General features: G+C 33.7%; 1 protein-coding gene across 2 annotated transcripts in view; it reads left to right on the top strand.

Moving 5' to 3' along the window:
- The window catches only part of LOC147067419 (apolipophorins-like), a 95,219-nt gene that overhangs the window by 39,422 nt on the left and 32,252 nt on the right, over window positions 1–23,545 (top strand). For both annotated transcript variants that reach the window (XM_085953943.1, XM_085953942.1), the window contains exons 19-32: window positions 515–660; window positions 2,939–3,189; window positions 5,010–5,291; window positions 7,187–7,467; window positions 8,021–8,159; window positions 8,407–8,570; window positions 10,025–10,233; window positions 11,572–11,797; window positions 13,810–13,964; window positions 14,832–14,988; window positions 17,746–17,970; window positions 18,254–18,411; window positions 19,627–19,726; window positions 21,638–21,818. In XM_085953943.1, the coding sequence (XP_085810069.1) occupies window positions 515–660; window positions 2,939–3,189; window positions 5,010–5,291; window positions 7,187–7,467; window positions 8,021–8,159; window positions 8,407–8,570; window positions 10,025–10,233; window positions 11,572–11,797; window positions 13,810–13,964; window positions 14,832–14,988; window positions 17,746–17,970; window positions 18,254–18,411; window positions 19,627–19,726; window positions 21,638–21,818 (2,674 nt within the window). The remainder of the gene's footprint in view (window positions 1–514; window positions 661–2,938; window positions 3,190–5,009; window positions 5,292–7,186; window positions 7,468–8,020; window positions 8,160–8,406; window positions 8,571–10,024; window positions 10,234–11,571; window positions 11,798–13,809; window positions 13,965–14,831; window positions 14,989–17,745; window positions 17,971–18,253; window positions 18,412–19,626; window positions 19,727–21,637; window positions 21,819–23,545) is intronic.

The following is a 23,545-nucleotide window of genomic DNA, read 5'->3' as shown; positions in this document are numbered from 1 at the left end:
TATCTTGTTAAATTACACACTCAAGAAAAAGGGTCAATTATTGGAGCGCCGTTGGTTTATTTCTATAGACTTTAACTTACATTACTAAATTATGTAATTATTTCTCGTTGTTTTTATTTTTAAATTAACAACTGTCACTCTGACGTTTAATCGTTTGTTTACGTAAGGAATTGCAAAAGGCCGACAATAATAAATTAAATAAACAACAATAAAAAAACGGAACAATTCTATTATCAAACTTGCGTTTTTATACAGCTGACTGCGCTGCAGCTAACTTCATACTGTTGCACACTTTCGTCACAGTGTGTGTGCGCAGCTCTCAATTTCACTCTTTACCAAACACCCCAAAATAAGTATAACCTAAAAAAATAACGGGTCGATGCCTGAATTACAACCGCTTTATTGTATTGCAGTAGTGTGTACAATTCTTATTCTGATAATGCTAATTGTGGCTGAATCTTGCAGAGTAGAGAAATTTGTTTTTGACTGTAAATTTTATATTATCGGTTTTTAGCTACTAGATGGAAAAGGCTTTGACGTAAAAGTCGGCCTTCCATTGGAGCGTCAGGAAATAATCACCGCTACCAACGATGTTGTCTTTTACACCAGAGAGAGGGGTCATATGGATGTTGACAAAGAGATCGCATTCAATAATCCAAGGTAATATTTATTGTATTTTTATGATAAAGACATTAATGTTACAGTTGACGAAGAACTGAATTATGTTATTGTAGTTATTAGGTATTACAATGCAATACATATCGTCACCTCAATACTACAAGTAGATGACTTGATTTTCACTGTTTTTGAGATAGCTGTTGAATATGATTCTGTATTTCCTTCTTTACAAAATGATAAAACTAGGTAAGTCAAAAGTTAATGGGAACTGTATTAATTTTGTGTTTAAAATATTAGATACGAGGGTGGGTCAATAAGTCCTTAGAAAAGCCGACAGGTGGCGCGACTAGTACTGTAAGCGGTTTGTTTTCATGCAGCGGCACTACCGATTCAGTATGCTGCGAAGTTTCAATCAGATTGGTCGGGTTGTTGTGTGTTTCTCGTACATTTAAAAAAAAAATTTGCTTGTGGAAAATGGAAAAATGGAAAATGGAGAAAATTGAGTTTAGAGCTGTTATTAAACATTTTAATATAAAAGGGTTAACAGCAAAGGAAATAAAAAATGAGTTGGATTTAGTTCACGGCATATCTGCTCCTTCACTTGCAACTATTTATAACTGGTTAAATGAATTTAAACGTGGTCGTACATCAACAAAGGATGAACCACGCTCAGGACGTCCTGTAGAGGTGACTACACCAGAAATGATCAATAAAATCCACGATGTGGTGTTAAATGACCGAAGATTAAAGTTGAGTGAGATAATTGAGGTTACAGGGATCTCAAAAGGTAGCGTCATTTCTATTTTACATGACAAATTGGGCATGAAAAAAGTTTCTGCAAGATGGGTGCCGCGTTTGCTCACAGTCGACAATAAACGCAATAGGGTGGTGGCCTCTAAAGCCCTGTTGTCGCTCATGCAACGCAATCCGGATGAATTTTTTCGTCGCTTTGTGACTGTAGATGAAACATGGATACACCACTATACTCACGAGACGAAAGAACAGTCAAAGCAGTGGATTGCGAAAGGCAAACCATGTCCAAAGAAGGCGAAAACCGTAAAATCAGCTGGTAAGGTTATGGCTACTGTATTTTGGGATGCACGTGGAATTATTTTCGTTGACTATTTGGAAAAAGGAAAAACAATAACAGGGGATTATTATGCATCTTTATTGGACCAGCTAAAAAACGAAATTGATGAAAAACGGCCTCATTTAAACAGGAAAAAAATCCTCTTTCATCAGGACAATGCCCGTGTTCACACATGTTTACAATCAATGGCTAAAATTGAAGAATTGAAGTTCGAATTGGTCGACCACCCACCGTATTCGCCAGATTTAGCCCCCCCAGTGACATTTTCCTTTTCCCAAACTTAAAAAAATGGCTAAGTGGACAACGTTTTTTTTCAAATGAAGAAGTCATCGATCGGACAAATGCTTATTTTGAGGACCTTCGGAAAACTTATTTTTCTGACGGTTTAAAAAAAATTGAGAAACGTCTAACCAAGTGTATTGAGCTCCAAGGAGATTATGTTGAGAAATAAAAAAAAAATACAAAAATAAAAACTGTTTTAATGCTTTTTTCTAAGGAATTATTGACCCACCCTCGTAACTTTAAAACCATAAATGCATTGGTGGCACTTTCGCAGTGTACTGTAAATGCTGGTTGGTGGATTACGGATCTGGGGGGGGGTTACACAGGATGCCAGATGACCTTTATGTTAAGAGGGCTGGCGTGTGCTGGGGCCGGTTTGGTGTTCACGCACTCACGTCACTCGGTAGTTAACGACGGCTAAGCTATCACAAGCCCGCAACATGACCGCTTTCTTGATGACACTCGAGCTGACTTTTGAAGCAGTCTGCTTAATTGAATTAATCAATAAACTGTGGTTAAGTGGTAACAGACCTACAGGCACTAGTTGTCGTGAGCTAACTAAACTTAACTTTTATCACGGCCGATAATGATCTGTGACTGGTGGTCTTGTGACAATGGGATTTGAGATTGGTGGAAAGAAATGATGAATGCGCTTATTGGCCCAACCCATGCATTAAATAAATAAAATACCCAATAAATTTAAATATTTTTTCATACAATTGAACCATTATTTAATTGTTCCCAATTAGACAAGCACAATTTTCCATTTTTATTTAACATAATAATTTATTATAGCCTAGATTTATGTTAACCAAGTAGAGTTTAAATTTTATTTTCTCAACAATGACCAAAGAGTTATCTAGTTGTAGTATTGAGGTGACGATATATTGTAATACGTAATTATTCAAATTTTTATTACTTCTGGTAATGGTTGTATTTATTTTTCAGTTATGAGCCACTACCAGATTGCTACGAAAAGTTGGCCAAGACGACCGGCTTAACAGTCTGCTTCGAAGAAGTGAAGCCTGCAAAAAGTAGTTTGGGTACACTGGCGCAAGGAGAAGCTAGATTCCCTCTTAACGGACCTGCCAGCTACGCCATGTACTTGGAAAAGGCCGGCATCAAATCGTATAACTTCCGAGGACTCTTAACTGAAAATGAAAATGGAATAACTTGGGATATGTCCATTGATGCAGAAGGTATATTTCACATTTCATAATATCATAACTTGTGACCATTGTTTATTAACCTTTTTACTGCCGGTAGGTGTATGTATGGTGGTACCTAGCACGCTGCGAATTTTATTGCAAAAATAAAAAATAAAAATCAACTTACGTTTCAAGTGGTAAAAATGAATTCTGTTTCAATTCTGAGTATGTGACGATATTCCCAATATATGTCGTTGTGTGTTCAAAATATTTGTATGTTTAAAATAATTGATTTACATTAGTAAAATCCCGTTTAAAACGGTACGTCCAAAGACGTCATTTTTGTATGAGGCGTTCCTTTCACGGAAAAGTACTTGTCTTAAGACACTATTGGCAGCCATCCAGTTAAGTTATAAAAATTCTCAATGGATGGATCTCACAGGATGATACAAATATTTCAATTAATTGCTGAGAATGTCTCAGAGGTAAAATGAATGAAAGTAAGTTAATGCATTGTGTTATTATAGCGCCTGTACATGTGCACGGATTTACTTGCACCAATAGTGTGTATTTTAAGATATCACGATTAACTGTTTACACATAATAGTGCTCACTGTCTCGCCCATCTCATTCTTCAAGAGTAAGCGAGACACAATGTTGTCATTTTATGGTACTATTTGACAGGCCATGAGAATCAGTTAACCTCAAAATTCTCTCTAAAAACTCTTTTACCGACAGGTTCGCTAATATCATACTATTGCGCAGGTGCAGATATTGCATGGTCCAATGGTGAAAACTCAGAAGCTTCTGAACTTTTTTGATACATGCATGCAATTTTGCAATTTGCACGATAATACGTGTTTACACATGCATTTTTGTTGTAATGTTTTTATGGCCGCGATAATACTTACAGTCAGCAGTAAATCCATGCACAAGTAAATGGGGTATAATAATATAAATTATGAAAAATTTCATACATGCATATTATATTTAATATGCAGTAGCATTATCTACATAATCATGCAAGAGTGGTAAGAATTTAGTTTTTTTTTATATACCATCCCACATTGATATTTTTGGAAACAACATACAAATTCGAAAGAGTTGTGTCCTCTGCCCAAATAAATCATTTTGCTGATTGCTCTTAGCAATGTGTTTTGTTAAGGGGGGACATGCTCAGCGTAGGTAAAAATGGAGCTTTTATTGCATTTTCAAAGCATGATCCTGGACATTCCTTAAACGTTGTAGATAATCTATTTATATAATTTTGAAGCCTTATTATCTTTTATATTTATTTTAAACATTTGATGACTGCATAAAGTATTTTTATTACATAAAATAGTATTCTTTTAAACCTCTCGCTCTAATGTTTTAGAATATAGACATATTTCAGTACATGTATGTGCAGTGGTGTTAAGATTTTTTACTTTTACTAATTTTTAAACGGATTTATAAAACCATTAGTATAATTTATATCGACATTATTATAGTGAAATATTTACGATAAAAAATTATATTGATAATATCTGTGATCCCAAATTTGACAAGAATTGGGCATTTTATTATTCAAAAAATGGGAAAGATTAACACATTCATTATCATTTATCATTAACATTTCACAGTTTTGTTTTGCACGGTAATATTTGGTACGTACAAAAAGAGGATCGGGTGTATACATGTAGATTCACCAGCAATTTTTTTAATGGGTACGGTATTGAAACTCTTGGTTCCCCTGCGTAAACTTTATAAAGATGTTTTTGTTATCAACCGCTCAAGTAGAAATCTTTCACCATTGTAGTCCAAGATAACCAATCAAAAGGAGATAATAGTAGATATCAATAAATTTTTATATTCCTGTCTATTTGTTTCAGGTGCAAAATTACCCACCAAGTTTACCGCTAAGATTGAGAATACGGATACAGAATTCACTATATCAGCCCTGCTGGACTCACCGATCAAACGAATTGCAGCTTCAACCGTTTTCAGGAGCACACACGATAGACTCACTATCGGCGCTGAACTATTATATGGAGATGATCTAACAAAAGGAGAAATTGGCTATTACGTTGAGATAAAAGATATAGGATTTACTTTACACCCAATTGTGGATTTCGTGAAATCCGGATATAAGGCGAATATTCTTCATGCCGTAGGTAAGGCAATCTGGCATTTGGCTATCTAGAGTTGTATGATACATCTGAGTATTGTCGTTTCCAGGTTTTGCGTCGGTACTGTTTTGATCCCATGGGTCACATTGGTTAAGGCCATCCGAAATAACAAGCCAAGACGTCAAAAGTTGAAGATGGGCAAACCGACTTTTAATTTAAAATATGTGGCAGAAGTTGAGAAATATTCCTGACTGTATAATAATTACAGGCTGCCAGAATATTTCCGTAAAGATATTATGGTAAAAGCTTAGAATGAAGTAGGAAAGACAATGGGTTTGACAGTTTGAGGTTATGAGATTATTAGGTTTTAGTAGCGCCCTAAGCGAAGCATCAGTCACTGGCCAGTTTATGAGTTCTATCACCAACCAGTCATCAGATTTTAGTTTCTGCGTGAGCGGATGGCGTAATGCAACTTCTGTGTGTGTATGCCGAGTTAAGTCATCTATATTAGTAGCCATGTATGTATTTGTCGGAATGATGTTTAGTCGATACTGGAAGACATTTGTAATTTTGTAAAATTGCTCATTAATATTTTTTCTCAAAAATTTCATTATGTAGCAAAACTTAACAATACATCAGTGGCGAAGGGTGGAGGTAGGCTGTTAAGATCCGTCATAAATAGTGCACATTAAACTTTATCAGTCATACGTATTTGTTTTCATTGAAATAAGACTATAATTAACAGATAGTGTTGGTTAATTTAAAAAATTCAATCAAACCCTGCAAAACCAAGCCATAATAGATAATAGTCGAAATATACTTGTCTATCTATAAAATAAAATTATTTAATTAAATCATACATAACTTTGGATACTTTATAAATAGAATAATATTTTTTATCTATTATAGTTTGGCTTAGCAGGGCTTAATGAATTAAAAATAATGATCAGCAATATGTGTAATATGTATTCTTATTCCAACGAAAACAAATAAATATGAATGAAAAAGTGTGCACAATTTTGCAATATCGCCCAAAATATACCAAAACTATTATGATTTGGCTTAGGCAGGGTTTAATTAAGCCGACACTGTACCCGCTCGGCCATCATGAGCACCAATTAATAATATATGCCTCTGAAAATTACCTACTGTGAAAAATCTTTGAGAAAAGCCTTTGATTCATCCAACATTTACTGAGTGAGTGATGGCTTTGACCACTAACCTGCTGGGTATTTTTATTGCGGATATTTTCTAATATTCATGATAGGTGAGAATGTTTTCATATTACATCAACGGACAACTGCCATCTTTATATTGAATCTTGGTACAGTGGAATCTCAATCTCCCGTTCTCGCATAACTCGTTTTCCCACATGGATCGTTCATTTTTGAAAGTCCCGCCAAACACCCATAAGAACAATGTTAAATAATCCTGCATTAACCGTTCCCCGATTTATCGTTTTCCTCGATCTATCGTCTAAATATTATGGTCCCGTCACAAATAATTATCCCGATTGACCGTTTTTGTTGAATATTTTTCATTTCGCTTTTGTAGAAATTGTTTAAGATACATACAGACCTTTCAGTCGCGTTGCTTTGTTTGCACATGTCGGTCGGCGCTCAGGCTTGCTTCGCATCTCGTATCACAAAGTCAGTTAAAATGTCCCCCATGAAGAAAGCTAGAACTCTAGCTGAGAAACTGAAAATAATTCAAGACATCGAAAAAAATCCAGAAGAAAAAACAAGTTTTTTTTTAAAAAAAAAATTATATATCCCGCATTTATCGTTTCCCGCACATATCGTTTTTTTTAGGATCCCCTGAAAACCGTAGAATCGGGGTTTCACTGTAATAACCATCAGAAAATTTGGTTAACGGCTTAATCCAAATTTTTGTTTTTTACTTACGAATATTATGTCTCAACAATGTTTTGTTGTTTCCAGGAATGTTGCACGTTGAAGAGCATTATGACGAGATAAAGTTCACTTTCGATGGGCTAGGTTTAGTATTGGGAGATGACAAAGCCACCATAGACGGTACGACTCTGACAAAGTCAACTCAATTTACGTGGGATCTTAAAGGTGCCGGACCCAAGCATACTGCCTCTTATATCGGAAAGATTGTATTCCATGACAAAAATGAACGCATCACTGAAATTGACTTCCAAAATAGCTACAAGCCACAGTGTAACTTCTTGTTCAAGGGGTCATTAAAAGATAAAGAAGTAGGTTATGCTTATTAAAATATATTACTTACACAGAAGTTTACTACTACTACTTCACCATAATTCTAATAAGATCATAATTCGATGTCTCAGGATAAGTCAAAAATTTCAAGTTTTGAGTTATGTGAGCCATTATATTCGTATATCTCTCCTCTTTAGTTCCACAAAATTACAACTTGAAAAAATTACTGGTTGTCCTCGTATGGCCGATGTTTTTGTCACTTTTAATCAGTATAAGTGAGTCAAAACTTTGATCAGCCATTACTCAAAACTACTAATAACTAGTTATAGCACCATGTAACTGATCCATAGATATGGGCATACACAGAGTGAACGTTTGTATTAACAGATTTCTATTTTTACGAGAAATGGATGTTAGCCACTTGCTCAACCTATTATATCTGTAGTCTGACTCCAAACACGAATTGAAAAACAATATGTGGATTTTGCCAAACCCAGGATTCGAACCTGGGACCCACGACGTTATAGGCGGGCGCATGAGTAAATATTGAATAAACATATAATTTATATGGTTAAAACTATTTTTTTTCAGGTTGAAGATATATCAATCTATGATATCGAATTTTCTTTAGTTCACGGGCCAGACCGTGAATCCAAGTTGAATTTGATAAACTTCAACCTCCATTATGATGCTGATGGTGAATTTAACAAGATGAACATCAAGGAAATAGGTAAGCAACTAATTTATAACTACAAAATGATACCTACTGTAAATTATATTAAATTCTATAGATTATTGGTATATGTAAATATCAAATAAAATCGATAACTAGGTAGGTAACTAAAACTTTTACATTGATTAAATCAGCACAGAACAAAGAATTGATTATAAATCTGAAATCTTATACTTCATATCCACATATGTTTGTGATGGTGTTATGTGTATAATTTTTATAAATATTTTAATATTTTTTTCAGTCACATACCCAGTTTACGGATTTGAATCCATCAAAGAATTAGTTTACGCTGATGATGAGAAGTTCTTATTTACTGTCGATGGAAAGTTTATGAAACATACCCTCGACTTTGCAGTGCACTTAGAAAGCAACAAAACGGAAGACACCGAACTTGCACGGCTCAAGGTAAACTTATTTTGTACAAATACCATTGACTGAGAGAGACGAATAAAACTTAAATTTTAAATCTTGACAAACTATTGAATGTACAATGCTGTACCTTAGAGCTCAAAGTGCGGAGGAAGTCACATTATGGAGATGTAAATGTGTATTCACATTCTCTTAATGCTGAAAATTTGGGAGTCTAATGTCACATTGTCTTCAAAATACTTACTTCTAAAAAGACGGTAGTAAAATTATTATACTTTAGAGCTGAAAGAGTGGATGTCCAATTTAAGTCATTTTTGCTTTAATCTTATAACAAAAAGATTAATTGCAAAAGTGCGGTAGTCCAACTTATGAAGTTTTAGTCCGAACACGAGTATTTTAACTAGATTAACAATTTTAAAACTGCTCTCCTGCAAAATATTGAATATGTGACTTCCAGACTTTCAGCTCTAAGCTCTAATGTTGGCTTACTAAATAAACAGAAACTCAGTTAAAATGTAACTGAATAAGCTTTATGAAACATAGTTTTATATTTTTTGTGAAACTTTTACGAATGTAATAATCTATACCAAAGATCTAGACCACAGGTTCTCAAACTTATTTAGACCACCGCGCACTTTGAATTCAAAAAAATCTAGTGCCCCCCATATTGCGTATCTTAAAAACAGTTATTGCAAATATAATTTTTAAACATGCATTATTATATGAATAGGATAGATATGGTGTGACCCATATCCTATTTCTGAGATCAAAGAATGTTTCAATAAGAGGAAATAAAACTCATACTTAATCATATTTAGAAGTATTTTTATTAACATTAGAAGAAAGCTTTGAATTTAAAACATATCTAATGTGAAGGATGAATCTGATGCATTTCGACGAGTTTGTTAATATCAGGTGAAAAAATTTTGTATGAAAAAAAATATCGGAAATCACGGACAATTTTATTTAGTTAACTTAACCATGGACTACGTACATGAAATATAAAGCTGCATTCACATTATTACATGCGTCAGCAACTCTAATTTAACCGTATATATGGGACTCCAAGCATACGAGTAGTAAATCACATCTCAGGTGGTGCCGTGTCTAGATTCCGTCAGATTTTTATAGATAGAATTTGTCTGCCGTCGCCCCTCTAGATTTCCTTAACACCGTCTAATTTTCTTTGAGCCTTCTTCTGCCCCTCCGAAAGCCTCCAGCGTCCACAAGGGGGCGTTATCGCCCACTTTGAGAAAGACTGGTCTAGACTATGTACCTTATATCCGAATAGAACAATACATATTTTGGAACAGCCACGGATATATAAGTACATGATTTATGTATTAGAAAATTCCTTTACAAAGACCTTGTACTGAGTGCAATTCGAAACCACGTTTATCGATTTTTCTGATGTGTAAGTTTATGATACTGTTGAAAATGATATGTGAAATAGTGCATTCAGTAAAAGATTTCTCCCTTTGATTTTGTAGGGAATATATGATGGTATTGGTGGCGAAGCTTACCTAATGGTTGACAACAAAGTTGAAAACACGACAAAATACACATCCTATTTGCTAATAAGCCCTGACAGGAAGTATGAAGCCATTACTACTATGAAGGGATTCAAGGTCACAGAGCAGAATTATGTAGACCTTCATTTCATCACTGCAATGACTTTCCCAAACAAAGATATTTACACGTAAGTATTCATTTTGGTTGTACAGTAGGTTCTGTATAATTTACCATTTACTCAACCCTAATATTGAGATATTAAAGTAGACCACAATAATTATTGAAATACAATTTATGTTACCTATCCGAAACACTACATGTTGAAGAAAGCAACTTTCATACAAACCTTGATAAGATACTATTTATATTTACTTATTTTTTTGGACACAAAAGTCTCATTTAAGGCAAACTAGAACTTGCTTTACTGATTTTGCAAATTCTTTTATGATAATTCAAATACATACACAAAATTCAAGTTTTCCTAAAATTAGTTTTTTTTCATGATTTCCTTTTAAAACTTACTTTAGGTATACTTTTGAACTTTGCGATCGTGACAGGAGATAATGACACATGAAAGGCAAATGTTACAGCGACATAAGTTTCCAGTCAAAACCAACAAATCGCACATCTTGAACCGAGTCATTATACAATCCAATTCGATCAGTGCTCATAAGAGCAGTCGCTATTGTATATTTCTATCCTGTGTTGTTATTTCTCATTTTGCTTTGAGTTGGAAAGGCTAGCTTAATTCGAAATAGTTTGGACTCTAGAGGAGATTCAAATGAACCTTTCTGCATGACACCGTATGATGGTGATTCCGTAAAGTTTCTGGTTGCGATTCATTTCATTCTTCTTCTTTCTTCTTTTGACTATGTTCGATCCTAACAGGATCATATTTTGTATTAAGGGGGATCAAATATGCCAACGGAGAACCAATATCGATTTTTATAAAAATATAATTTTTTATAAAAATCGATGTTTTTTAAAATAGATATAAAAAATATTAAAACTATGAATTAGTCGAAAATCTAAATAGTTAAAATTGAAAACTTAATAAACTAAATTTTAAGAATAAATATAATCATAAAAATAATGTGATAATAATGTAACCTATGTACCAAATATGTGACAAATTCACATTTTTTTTTACAATTGTAAGTTTATCTTTGACTTAAAAAAAAAATCTTTTTAATGTTTTCAGATACATATTTAGTTAATACAGTTGAAATTGTAAATTATCAAAAAAAAATCTCAAATTGCAAGCTTCGTATTTTTCCGCTACGTTCTCTGTTGGCATATATTATTATCCCCCTTAACAGATTGATTTTATTTATTTTACAAAAAACAGATGTCAGTCACTTGCTTAACCTATTTGGTGGACATTCTAGTCAACGCTTAATTAGCTATTTTTATTAGTTAATAGTTTATTGGTGACATTGTGGCATCAAAATAATCCTTATAATATACCAATTATTATGGCCATATGTAGTTTCTATGTGTAAACATTTTTAATTTCCATTTTCAGGTTTGATTCCATGCTTTACGCCAAAGAAAGGAAAATCCTGAAAACAAAAACATCATTCGCCAAAGGAACTGTAAACTATTTTGAATTTAACGCAAAGTTGGATAATATACGTATGTTAGGAGACGGAAAAGTCTTCATTAAAGACCTTATCTTATTCAAAGCTAACTATGACATAAAACAAAAGGATAGAAAAATAGGTGTAACAACGTCTGTTGAATTATACAAGGTAACACTAAAATAAATTATACCAGATATCTGGAGGGTGAGTCAGCTTTGCAAGTAGATATTGTCAGCAAAATAAATCACGTGAGATGCACTGTATACTGACTGTTAGTCCAATATGATAATATATCCAAGTGAACAACTAGCATTAGTAAAAGATTACGAGATGACCAATCAACTAATTCATTACATCCGTTGCAAGATTGCGCAATAATTAACATAATAAGCTTGATTGACAAAGTTTCAAGAGCTTTTTTGGTGACATAACGTTATCTTAATTAAATATTGTCCCATATTGACCCATATGTCTAACTTTTAGGCATAGTATTTATCTTTATGTGCACTAAGTATATAATTTATAGCAATACTACATCACGTATTTCCCAAAGTAGATGTCAATTTAATAATATTATTATGGAATGATTTGCTTACAATAGACAGTTTGGGATAAAATTACACTAAATTTAAATAGTTTTTAAATCACTTGTCTATGGAAATATATTATTTCCAAAGATTTACAATTAAAATACAGGCGGACCTCGACTTACGAACGTTCGACTTTCGCACAATTCGCTATTTCGCACATTTCAAAAAAAAACGTTTTTTAAAACGTCGCGCTGGCCGTGGGATTAAGATATCCCCTTCTCGCTCGCTCACAAGCAAGTGCATTTCTTGCGTCACTTGCATCCTGCTCGCACCCGTCACTTTGCTTGTGAGCTAGCTAGGATAGCTGATATAGTCTTGCGCAGGAGCGCGTGCGGGCGTGTCATGCTGTGCGTTTTGCTAATTTTCTTCATTTGAAATATTTCACCCTAAAAATTTATAAACATGAGTGAGAAACGGAAAAACTGCAGTGTTGATACGAACAAAAAGAAATCAAGGACTTATAAACTTCACATGACGTTCTAATTGCGGTGAATCTTTTGCTTCAATCGGACGTTCGTATGATACAAACAGGTCTGCTACGATATGTTCAATTTTGAAAAATAAAATTAAGGAATACGTTCAAAATTGTGGAAATATAATTATTATCTTTAAAGGTTGTTTCCAAAAGACACGGCATAGTTATGGATGAAATGGAAAAATATTTTGTCATCATGGATCGACGACCAACATCAAAAAGATGTCCCTCTGAATATTTCAATTATTCAAGCGAAGGCTCTTAGTTTGTACAAAGATTGGAAGGCTAGAAAAAGAAGATTCTAACACGATTTTTCAAGCAAGTAACGGTTGGTTTATATTAAATTCACTGGAGAATCGGTTGATGCGGATAAATATGCTGCAAAAGAATTTATTTCCACATTATCCAAAATTATTGAAGATGGAGAATATTTCTCTAGCCAAATATTTAATGTAGATGACACAGGTTTATTTTGGAAAAAATGCCTAGTCGTACATTCTTATCTAAGGAAGAATCACTTGCCCCTGGGCATAAACCTTCTTAAAACCGATTGACATTGCTTCTTGGTGGATACTTGGCTGGTGATTTAAAATTGATGCCAATGTTAATTTACCAACCAGAAAATCCCAGAGCATTGAAAGGGAAGGATAAAGAATTGCTTCCAGTAATCAAATAAAAAAGCCTGGGTTTACTGCGTTAATATTAAAATATTGGTTCACTTTACATTTCGTGCCAGCAGTTAAGCAATATTGTAGATTTACCATTTAAAATATTTTATTTAAAATAAGAAAAATAAAAGTGGCAAACAGTTAACTCTTGATAACTTTTTAAGGGAAACACCCGCAAACCCCACTTAAACATCTCTCTTAAACATCTTATATTTACTTGATAAATATATATTTCAAAATACACACAGTTTAATTTTTTTTACTACACTCTACTTTCGAACATTCAACATTCGCACACCTTTTCAGGAACCAATTATGTGCGAAAGTCGAGGTCCTCCTGTATGTGATTTGAAATGTGTCATCTGATATGGGGATATCATGCACCTACCACTTAGTAGTAAATGGACAAAATTAATGAGGATTGTTGGTAATTTATTAATGTTTCAGTTCGATAGAGTTTACCAACTGGAAGGAGAATTAGTCGGCAACTCGCCAAAAATCACAGGAGAATGGAAATTATATACTGATTACAGTAAAGACAAAACAAAGTTCTACTTGCTGACAACCTCGAATGTCTTACAGGATGGAAAAGTAGACTCGAAGTAGGCAAACATTCATAATTTAATTAATATTATAATAAGATAACACAAATAGTAATGGCCGATTGTTTACAAAATTTCATTTGTTACAGTGTTACCATTGAAATCTTACCTAATTTATAGAAAGATTTAATGCTATTTTTCTTATCTAAAACGTCTGTAAATTAATGTTTAGAATTGAACTGTTTTTTTTTTTTTTTTTTTAATAACAGGAGTAATGGATTAAGTCTTTCTTGGTTTCTCAAAAATGATTTTGTCTTTTTTTGTAAATCTCAAATTAAATCAGCTATTTTTGATTCTTGATTGCAATTTTGCAATTTTATTTCATCCACATTATACATTATATTTATCATGTATGAGTAGATATTCTATTATTCTTAGATGAATATTAATTTTTATGGATGTGTCTCTCTTATAAATAAGTATTAAATTTAAGTTAAATTCATGTAATTTTTGAAAATCTTGAATTAATAATTTATTATATCTATGATGATGAACTCAATCAATTTATATAACATTGTAAGTGTTATATATGATATATAAGGAGATTTACATAACGAGATTAACTAGTTTGTATAATAATAACTCAAATTAGGTAATTATTACTTTATTATAAAGCTATTTGTAAGGCTAAGATATTCATAAAGCTGAAGACACTGAAAAGTGAATCCCATGCATTTATGAATGTTGATAAAATATGCGGATTTGTCGCCAAGAATGGATGCTGACATAATTTTTAATATCCTCGCACGCTTTTATCATATTTTTATTATTTGATGGAAAAACAACAATAATGTGTCACCCCATGATATTTTATTAGGTTATATTTCGCAATGCAAGTGAAATTAAAGAGATCCTTTTATTTTGCAGGAACGTTATAATCCATGGCGAAGAGCAAACCAAACTGAACTTTATACTAACTAAAGATTCGGACAAAGGCTTTTATTCTCTTGATGCTAATATCATTGATGCCCGTGAAAATGTTTATAAGATTGTTTACTCACACAAGGATTTGGTAGAAAATGAGGTAGGTACAATAATAATTTCAATTTATATCGATGGTCTAATATCAATACCCCGTATCTGACATATATAGCGAAAATGACTCTTTGATGTAGGTACTCAAAACAGCAAAAATACTACCCATCGATTGCGAAATTCCCATATCTGTAGTTATTTTAAAAAAAATTATAGTCATTTTAATATTTTCCCGTATCTGAACATTGCAGAAATAAACCTGTAATAGCCCGTATCTTGCCTCTAAGCTGTCAAGCATATTGCATGACGTGTGTTGAATTCAGCTTCAAACTTGCCGCTTTCGAATTATTTAAAGTAGTTACAACACGTGTGACCTATTAACAGTCAATTACGGGATATTAAATATTTAGTGTTTTTTAGCTTCCTACATAATTTGTAAAAAGCTACTTATAGTAAATTGACATTAGGCCATCAATAATATAGATTAGGTACTAAATAAAAGTGCACTTTAAAGGTTTTTTATACCTTTATATATCGATACATTTCACAGCGCAGACTAAAATAGGCAATTCATTGTCGTCTTGGAATTGGATTGACTAATCGCTTATTTCATATTTTTATGCCCAGTTTATTGGATATGAATGCAATTCATATCATTAATATGTATGAATGTAATCACTGCATTTTCAAATGCTAAACATAATATATATCATCACATTATTATTATCATTTATGTTCTCGATTCGATTCGATTTTTCAAGCTAAAAACAACAATGATATATATTCACATGATTTAAAACAATTACAGTAAAACCTCGTTGGTAAGAACACTGATAATTGAAAATTTTCGCGAAAAAAAAAACCCTCTAACATCATTTTCATATAAAACCATACCTTTAATTCGAATTTCATAATTCGAAATGTCTGGAGTCCTGGCAAATAAAAATATTCAATAAATCGTAATAAAGTACACTATTTCATGAGCCAGTCATTGAAAATTGTGACAGAGTTTAGGGGCACAACTGCACTCCACTCAAAGGAAAAACAATAACTCACATGTTTCAGGGCTGTAGGTATTTAATTGTTGATTGTTTATTGGATTTTCACATAGTTTTACTGAGAACCAATGCCAAACAATTGTGTTGAAAAATTGGAAAAATAAAAAATATTTTGTATTTTACTATAATTTTAGCTCAGTAGGTACTTGGTAACTTCAATTTATGGATTAATGACACATGGTATTTACACAGATTTTAATTTGAAAGAATTGTGTCGGAAATTTGGTAGGCACATTGATACCGGCCTTTTTCTGTCTAGGAGAATGGTGAAGACCGTATCACTAGCAGGCCAGAAGCGGGGTAGAATTGAGAGAAACGCACGTTGTCAAGGCTGGCAGGAGTTTATTATACCGTCGTTATGCAGGGTTGTAGACCCGGTTTTTTGGCTGAAGATGCTTGTTTGGCAGGTTGCCGAGGCGAGAAGTCAGGGCTTGCGGCTTGGCGTGCTGCCGACGTGGTCTTTTTGGCTGGAGATGCTGGCTGTTCGGCGTCCGAGGCAAGAGAGAAAGCGGGCTTTCCGCGCGCATCCAAGTGCCGGATCCGCGGCGTCATGGCGCTCATGTTGGTCTGTCGGTTGCGAACCTCTGTTTTACCGACGGATTTCTCGCGACGGCGCTGTTTCGAGCGGCCGTTTTCGACAGACCGCGTCTCTGTGTTTTGGCAGGAGCGCGGACGAATTTGAAAGTCGGATTTGAGGAGAGGCGGGCTCCGCTCGGCTGAGGGTTGCGAGAACCGCGAAGAGTGGATGTGGTGTTTTGGGAAAGTTGATGGTCTGGTCCGCCCTTTGAGGTGGTTTCCTGTGGGAGACCTTCATCTGGTATCAACATCTATGATCCAAAACGAAATTAATGAAAATCCAGAAAATAATTTTTTTTTTTAAATTTTTATATTTTCTCCCATACATTTCGTAATTAGAATTTTTTTTCGATTTTCGGTCCTATGGAATTTGTATTAACCAGGTTCTACGGTATATGTAACATAATGTTTTACATAAACGGCACTGACGTCAAATAGGAAGTTGCTTCATCAATTTTTGTAGAGCAACCAAAGAAAGCTCCACAAGGAAGAAGATTTAATATCTTTGATGCTGCCACATAACACATTTATGATTTTTAAATGTGGTAATTAATTAGTAATTCGTAGGTCAGCATTGAATCGGTATTGAATTGAATCTTCTTCTGGTATAGTTAGTACTTGGCTAGAGTCAATGCGCGGGCAGCGAGGAGGGGCAGGCGGCAGCGGCGTGTGAAACTCAAACGTGTAATTGTGTGTGAAATGCCCAAAAAAAAGACACTTTCTACAAACATTTCACACGCGGTTATATGTTTGAGTTGCGTATGACACTGCCGCCCACTCGACCACTGTATTCTAGCACTAATAATACACTTTCTCTTACCTATTTTATCATTTATAAAAAGATGAAGATGGAATGTACGCAGCGCTAAAGTAAAACACTCTTAATATCTCGAATATGTTTAATTTGTAAACTGTTGAATCATAATTTACAATGAGTTCTATAAAACTCTTCAATCCCAAAATCGTTGTTTCAAAATAAAATCCAATTCCATGCATTTTTAAAATGCATTTTAGATTGTATAAAGAATGGGATGTATAAAACTGTGTTACCTACATAATATTAGGTGAACTTTTTTTGACTAATTGATACCTACTCGTTTCAAAATGTTAGTTTTGAGTTTAGAGATTGTGTAATACGTCTAATACATAAGATCTTTTCACTATCATTTAAGTTACGCAATATTGATGTACAATTTCGGTTGGAAAACATGGACAAAGATGGCGCAAGCATCATCAAGATCATCTGGGACACCAAAGTGGATGATTATAATGAGGAATCCGAACTTGGATCCGCTTATACGACATTAACTATGGAAAATAAACTTGGAGAAAACATGGCTTATCACTTGGAAGCGGCAGCCAAACAGACAGATTCGAAATATGAGGAGGAATACAAGGTATTTTCATGGGAGTCTTTTGTTATGCTTTCGTATCATAAATGCCCTAAAGAAACTCATTATTTTTATCATGAAAAGCAATTAAATAACAAATTACATAGGCTGGGACACACCTGACGTGCATACAGCATCCTCAAGTGAGCATTAGATATATTTTACTTATTTATAAAGAAGGTGGTGAGTTATAGTTTTTTGGAAGGTTGGAAATCACTAACGTACTACATTATAATATACGAGTGTTATTTTGACCTATTGCGATGAAAATATTTTCTTTAATTTTTAGTTGGATATCTACGGCTCTATTTTCAGTGGAAATCTGAGTTCGCATGTTCGGTATGAAATTGATGACGGAAACATCGACTATAAACTGAACTTGGTTGCTGGACAAGTCGCATCGCTTGCTCTAAAAGGAAAATTCATTTTTGACGACAAAGAACAAAAGTGAGTGAATCATAATTATTTACTAAAAATGGATTTATTTCGAAGAGCTTAGACTATAACTAGAAAAAATCGTATAAACTTTTGTATTTAAAAATTTTACATTGCTTCTACTTTAGAATTGGTGACTAGAAAAAAGAATATTCTTTGCGGTGGCAGTTTTATGATATGATAATGGAAATAAAAGAAAATGGCAGCCTGTTTTAAGGTTTTGCTTCGTTTACGGAATTTACATCCATCGAAATAATGACGATTCATTCGGTAAAAAACATTTTTTCTCATAAAACACAAATATAAGGCAAATAAATGTCTATCTACAATTAAACCTGCGGATCTATTCAATACACAACACTGCTTTCGGCCGCTACAACCGCTAACTAGGGTAGGTTTGTATTAAATTATTAGCACTTATTGTAACAATTACAATAAGTTGGTTGTAATTGTTGCAATAAGTGCTATATTTTAACAGCACCTCTCTTTGCTGTACTAAAATTTAGAATGAGAGTGAGAGAGAGACAGTTTTGACTGCTTTGGCGGCTAATTGATTGTTACAATTATAATACCTCAATACAAAATGTATGTAATAAATACTATCACTTTATTACTTTAGCGGTCGATAGTCGCCATTTGTGTAGAATAGACCTGGTGTAATATGAAATGAAATGCAATGCAGCTAATTTAATCACTGATTTTAATAACCATATTTTTGACTACATCACATGCATACCTAATATAGCTTCTTTGTCTCTATTTTAATAGAAAAACGTTTTTTAACGTCTTTGCTTTACATATATTAGGTAATTTTTATCTATCAATATACTGTAAATAAGTAGTCTTTAAATTTTTTTCTTACTCCAGTAAAATTTAATATCATGGGCTAAGAGCATATCACAGAAATATCGACGCTCGAAGTTATCATCAACTAAGTAATGGTGCCCGCCCTTTACGAGGTGATGTTTTTGCGTTTTACCCTTCTATGCCCCTTGCAGGCATACCACACCCTAGCTTGTACATTTTCCAAGGTGGAAGAGTCGACAGGTAATCGGGGGTCAAATGCTGTGTTCAGTGGTACATATGAGCGGAGACAGACCCAGAAGATTTTTTTTCCCACTTCCACCAAGACAATCAGATAAAAAACAATAATAACTCATCACTTTTTTCTCACATTTGAACCTGAGTATATTACGTGCTAAAACTTAACAAACCCTTGCTTTTTAGGTACAGAAACTATGTCAATCTCCTTGCACTTTCTCAGGCCGAAAAATTCTTTTTTGAATTAGATCAGATATTTCGATCAAAAAAAATTGAAGGAAGCGAGGTTAGTATCTATTTTTTACATATTTTTATGGCACCTATATTAGGTAAAACAATGCTAAGTAATTTTATTATTTCCGCAACAAATGTTATAAACAAACGAATATAATTGACGACATATAATGAATACAAGTGCACCGGTGATTATGTTTACATTATTACCTTACATATCGTAAATATGGTCTTCTTTTCAAAATGATTTACATATTTATTTATTTATTTAAGAAAACAACATTGTGGACTAACAAATCAAAATTCAGGACTTTCACAACATGAGATTTACATTATAACAAATATCACTCTCACAAGAGAGAAGAAAAAAATTAAAAAAAACATTACAGTTTCATACAGCAAAATAAAGATACAAAAACAAAATGCACAGCACATCATTGAAAATGTCTTTAGGGAGCGCATTGACTAGTCTTACACCCCTCGATTTAGTGGTAAAGGTTTCATACTGGGCCATTATTTAAAGCCTACCTTCTTAATATAAATAATTTTTAATTGCCTATTAAGGGGGGACATGCTCGTCGTAGGTCAAAATTGAGTTTTTTTTGTATTGTCAAACCATGATCCTGGACATTCCTTAAACGTTGTAGATAATCTATTTATATAATTTTGAAGCCTTATTATCCTTTATATTTATTTTAAATATTTGATGACTGCATAAAGTATTTTTATTACATAAAATAGTATTCTTTTAAACCTCTCGCTCTAATGTTTTAGAATATAGTCATATTTAGGTACATGAATGTGCAGTGGTGTTAAGATTTTTTTACATTTATTAATTACTAAACGCATTTATAAAACCATTAGTATAATTAATGACGAGATAATTTTAGTAAAATATTTACGATAAAAAATTATATTGATAATCTCTGTGATCCCAAATTTTACAAGAATTAGGCATTTTATTATTCAAAAAATTGGCAAGATTAACACATTTGAAGATAATTCTAAAGATACTTATTATAAGCTATGTTTTTGACCATTCAAGTGTGATAAATATTTTACGAATAATGATTGCTTTATAATAATTATTGACCTAAGAATAAGGTAGTGTTTTTTTGAAATACGCCATTTTTTTTTTGGCATTCCCCAGTGGTTAAGCTACAACATACGGTCGTAGCCATAAATTGATAAACTATAATTGAAGTAGGGAGTAAAATTATGTTAACGCGCGTGTTTGAACATGTACCGTTTAAAAAAAAATAAAAAAAATTTCGGTTAGGTACATGTTCAAACACGCATAAACACATATAAACGATTACACACGATTATTGTAAACAACACACCTACACAATGTCAAAATCTGAGGCTATGGGTATAAAAACCTGACACGTTTATGTTTATCTTCGATTCATGGTAAATTCAATTAATTCAGACAGTTTTGACGTGTGGTTATGTCGAATCATAGATGATTTACTTTGACCAGAACCCAACCAGCAGACCATAGATAATATAAGTAAACACCAGTTATAAAAAATCCATAGACCAAATCACTAAAAACAAAGAGCATGCGCTTTTGACGTGAGTTGAAAATCTACAGAAAATAAGCAAAAACGTTCACTGTTTTTGCTTATGCTCACTGACTGTTTAGTGTCACCATCAAGTTGACCAATAGATATTTTTTGGTAAAGTTATTGTTAAATTGAACCAATCAAATCAAGCGTCAACACAATCAGGTTGGTAGATGAATCGTCCGTGTAATTGCTATTTAAAGTCGACGATTGCTCACGACGATCGTTGAATCTGGTTGTGTCTGCGAGTCTGCTGGTCTCTATTGGATTTGTCCATTCAAGGTAGATAAAAAGTTGAACACACTATAATATTTTATTAAAACTACCGAGGGCTTATGAATTTATCCATTTTGAGCGCTGATGGACTTTTATTGGATATCTTCTTTTGTCAACAGTATTATACATTTTCTGAAATTCAATCGAATGCAAGATTTGACATTGACATGGCAAGTAATGTCTTTAATCTTCACCTTGTTAATGAGGATACGGAGCAATCAGGAAAAGTATTCATTCAACTGCCAAAACTGAAGCCATTTATCTTGGAGCTGTCCAACTCTCAGAAGTTCAATACCAATGGTAATATATTTCATTTTGATTCATTATTAGTGCTAATCTACCGATAAGAATATTTGGTTTATTTTCTTGTTTTGTCTATTTTTTAGTGTACGAGGGTGGGTCAATAATTCCTTAGAAAAAAGCATTAAAACAGTTTTTATTTTTGTATTTTTTTTTTATTTCTCAACATAATCTCCTTGGAGCTCAATACACTTGGTTAGACGTTTCTCAATTTTTTTTAAACCGTCAGAAAAATAAGTTTTCGGAAGGTCCTCAAAATAAGCATTTGTCCGATCGATGACTTCTTCATTTGAAAAAAAACGTTGTCCACTTAGCCATTTTTTTAAGTTTGGGAAAAGGAAAAAGTCACTGGGGGCTAAATCTGGCGAATACGGTGGGTGGTCGACCAATTCGAACTTCAATTCTTCAATTTTAGCCATTGATCGTAAACATGTGTGAACACGGGCATTGTCCTGATGAAAGAGGATTTTTTTCCTGTTTAAATGAGGCCGTTTTTCTTCAATTTCGTTTTTTAGCTGGTCCAATAAAGATGCATAATAATCCCCTGTTATTGTTTTTCCTTTTTCCAAATAGTCAACGAAAATAATTCCACGTGCATCCCAAAATACAGTAGCCATAACCTTACCAGCTGATTTTACGGTTTTCGCCTTCTTTGGACATGGTTCGCCTTTCGCAATCCACTGCTTTGACTGTTCTTTCGTCTCGGGAGTATAGTGGTGTATCCATGTTTCATCTACAGTCACAAAGCGACGAAAAAATTCATCCGGATTGCGTTGCATGAGCGACAACAGGGCTTTAGAGGCCACCACCCTATTGCGTTTATTGTCGACTGTGAGCAAACGCGGCACCCATCTTGCAGAAACTTTTTTCATGCCCAATTTGTCATGTAAAATAGAAATGACGCTACCTTTTGAGATCCCTGTAACCTCAATTATCTCACTCAACTTTAATCTTCGGTCACTTAACACCATATCGTGGATTTTATTGATCATTTCTGGTGTAGTCACCTCTACAGGACGTCCTGAGCGTGGTTCATCCTTTGTTGATGTACGACCACGTTTAAATTCATTTAACCAGTTATAAATAGTTGCAAGTGAAGGAGCAGATATGCCGTGAACTAAATCCAACTCATTTTTTATTTCCTTTGCTGTTAACCCTTTTATATTAAAATGTTTAATAACAGCTCTAAACTCAATTTTCTCCATTTTTGTAAACAAGCAAATTTTTTTTTTAAATGTACGAAAATAAAAAACAACAACCCGACCAATCTGATTGAAACTTCGCAGCATACTGAATCGGTAGTGCCGCTGCATGAAAACAAACCGCTTACAGTACTAGTCGCGCCACCTGTCGGCTTTTCTAAGGACTTATTGACCCACCCTCGTATTTTGGTATAATGATGTAATATGTAATATATTTCCGAATGCTGTAATGCCCACAACATGACCCCGACATGCTGAAGCGGGCCCCCAGGCCACCATATTTGGTGGGGCCCCCAACCTGTTGCTAAGGTTTAGGGCAGTATAATGTTCTACAGTAGTGTTCCCCAAATGGTATTCCATTGAACTCCAGGGTTCCGTGTAAAATAAAGAGTATATTCCCTGGTTTTTTTTTTATCGATTTTTGGTATTTTTAAATAAATCCATTTGAATTGTTGGCACTCGGCATCATATTATAAAGCATTGATCGCGACTCCTTTTTGTGATAGCCAAGTCATATGCGTCCCT

Source organism: Rhyacophila brunnea, unplaced genomic scaffold, assembly GCF_057557595.1.
Source record: "Rhyacophila brunnea isolate RB1 unplaced genomic scaffold, BYU_Rbru_1.0 scaffold_4, whole genome shotgun sequence".
Taxonomy (NCBI): Eukaryota; Metazoa; Arthropoda; class Insecta; order Trichoptera; family Rhyacophilidae; genus Rhyacophila; species Rhyacophila brunnea.
The sequence above is the reverse complement of the archived record's forward strand: the minus strand, read 5'-3'. Positions and strand labels throughout refer to the sequence as shown.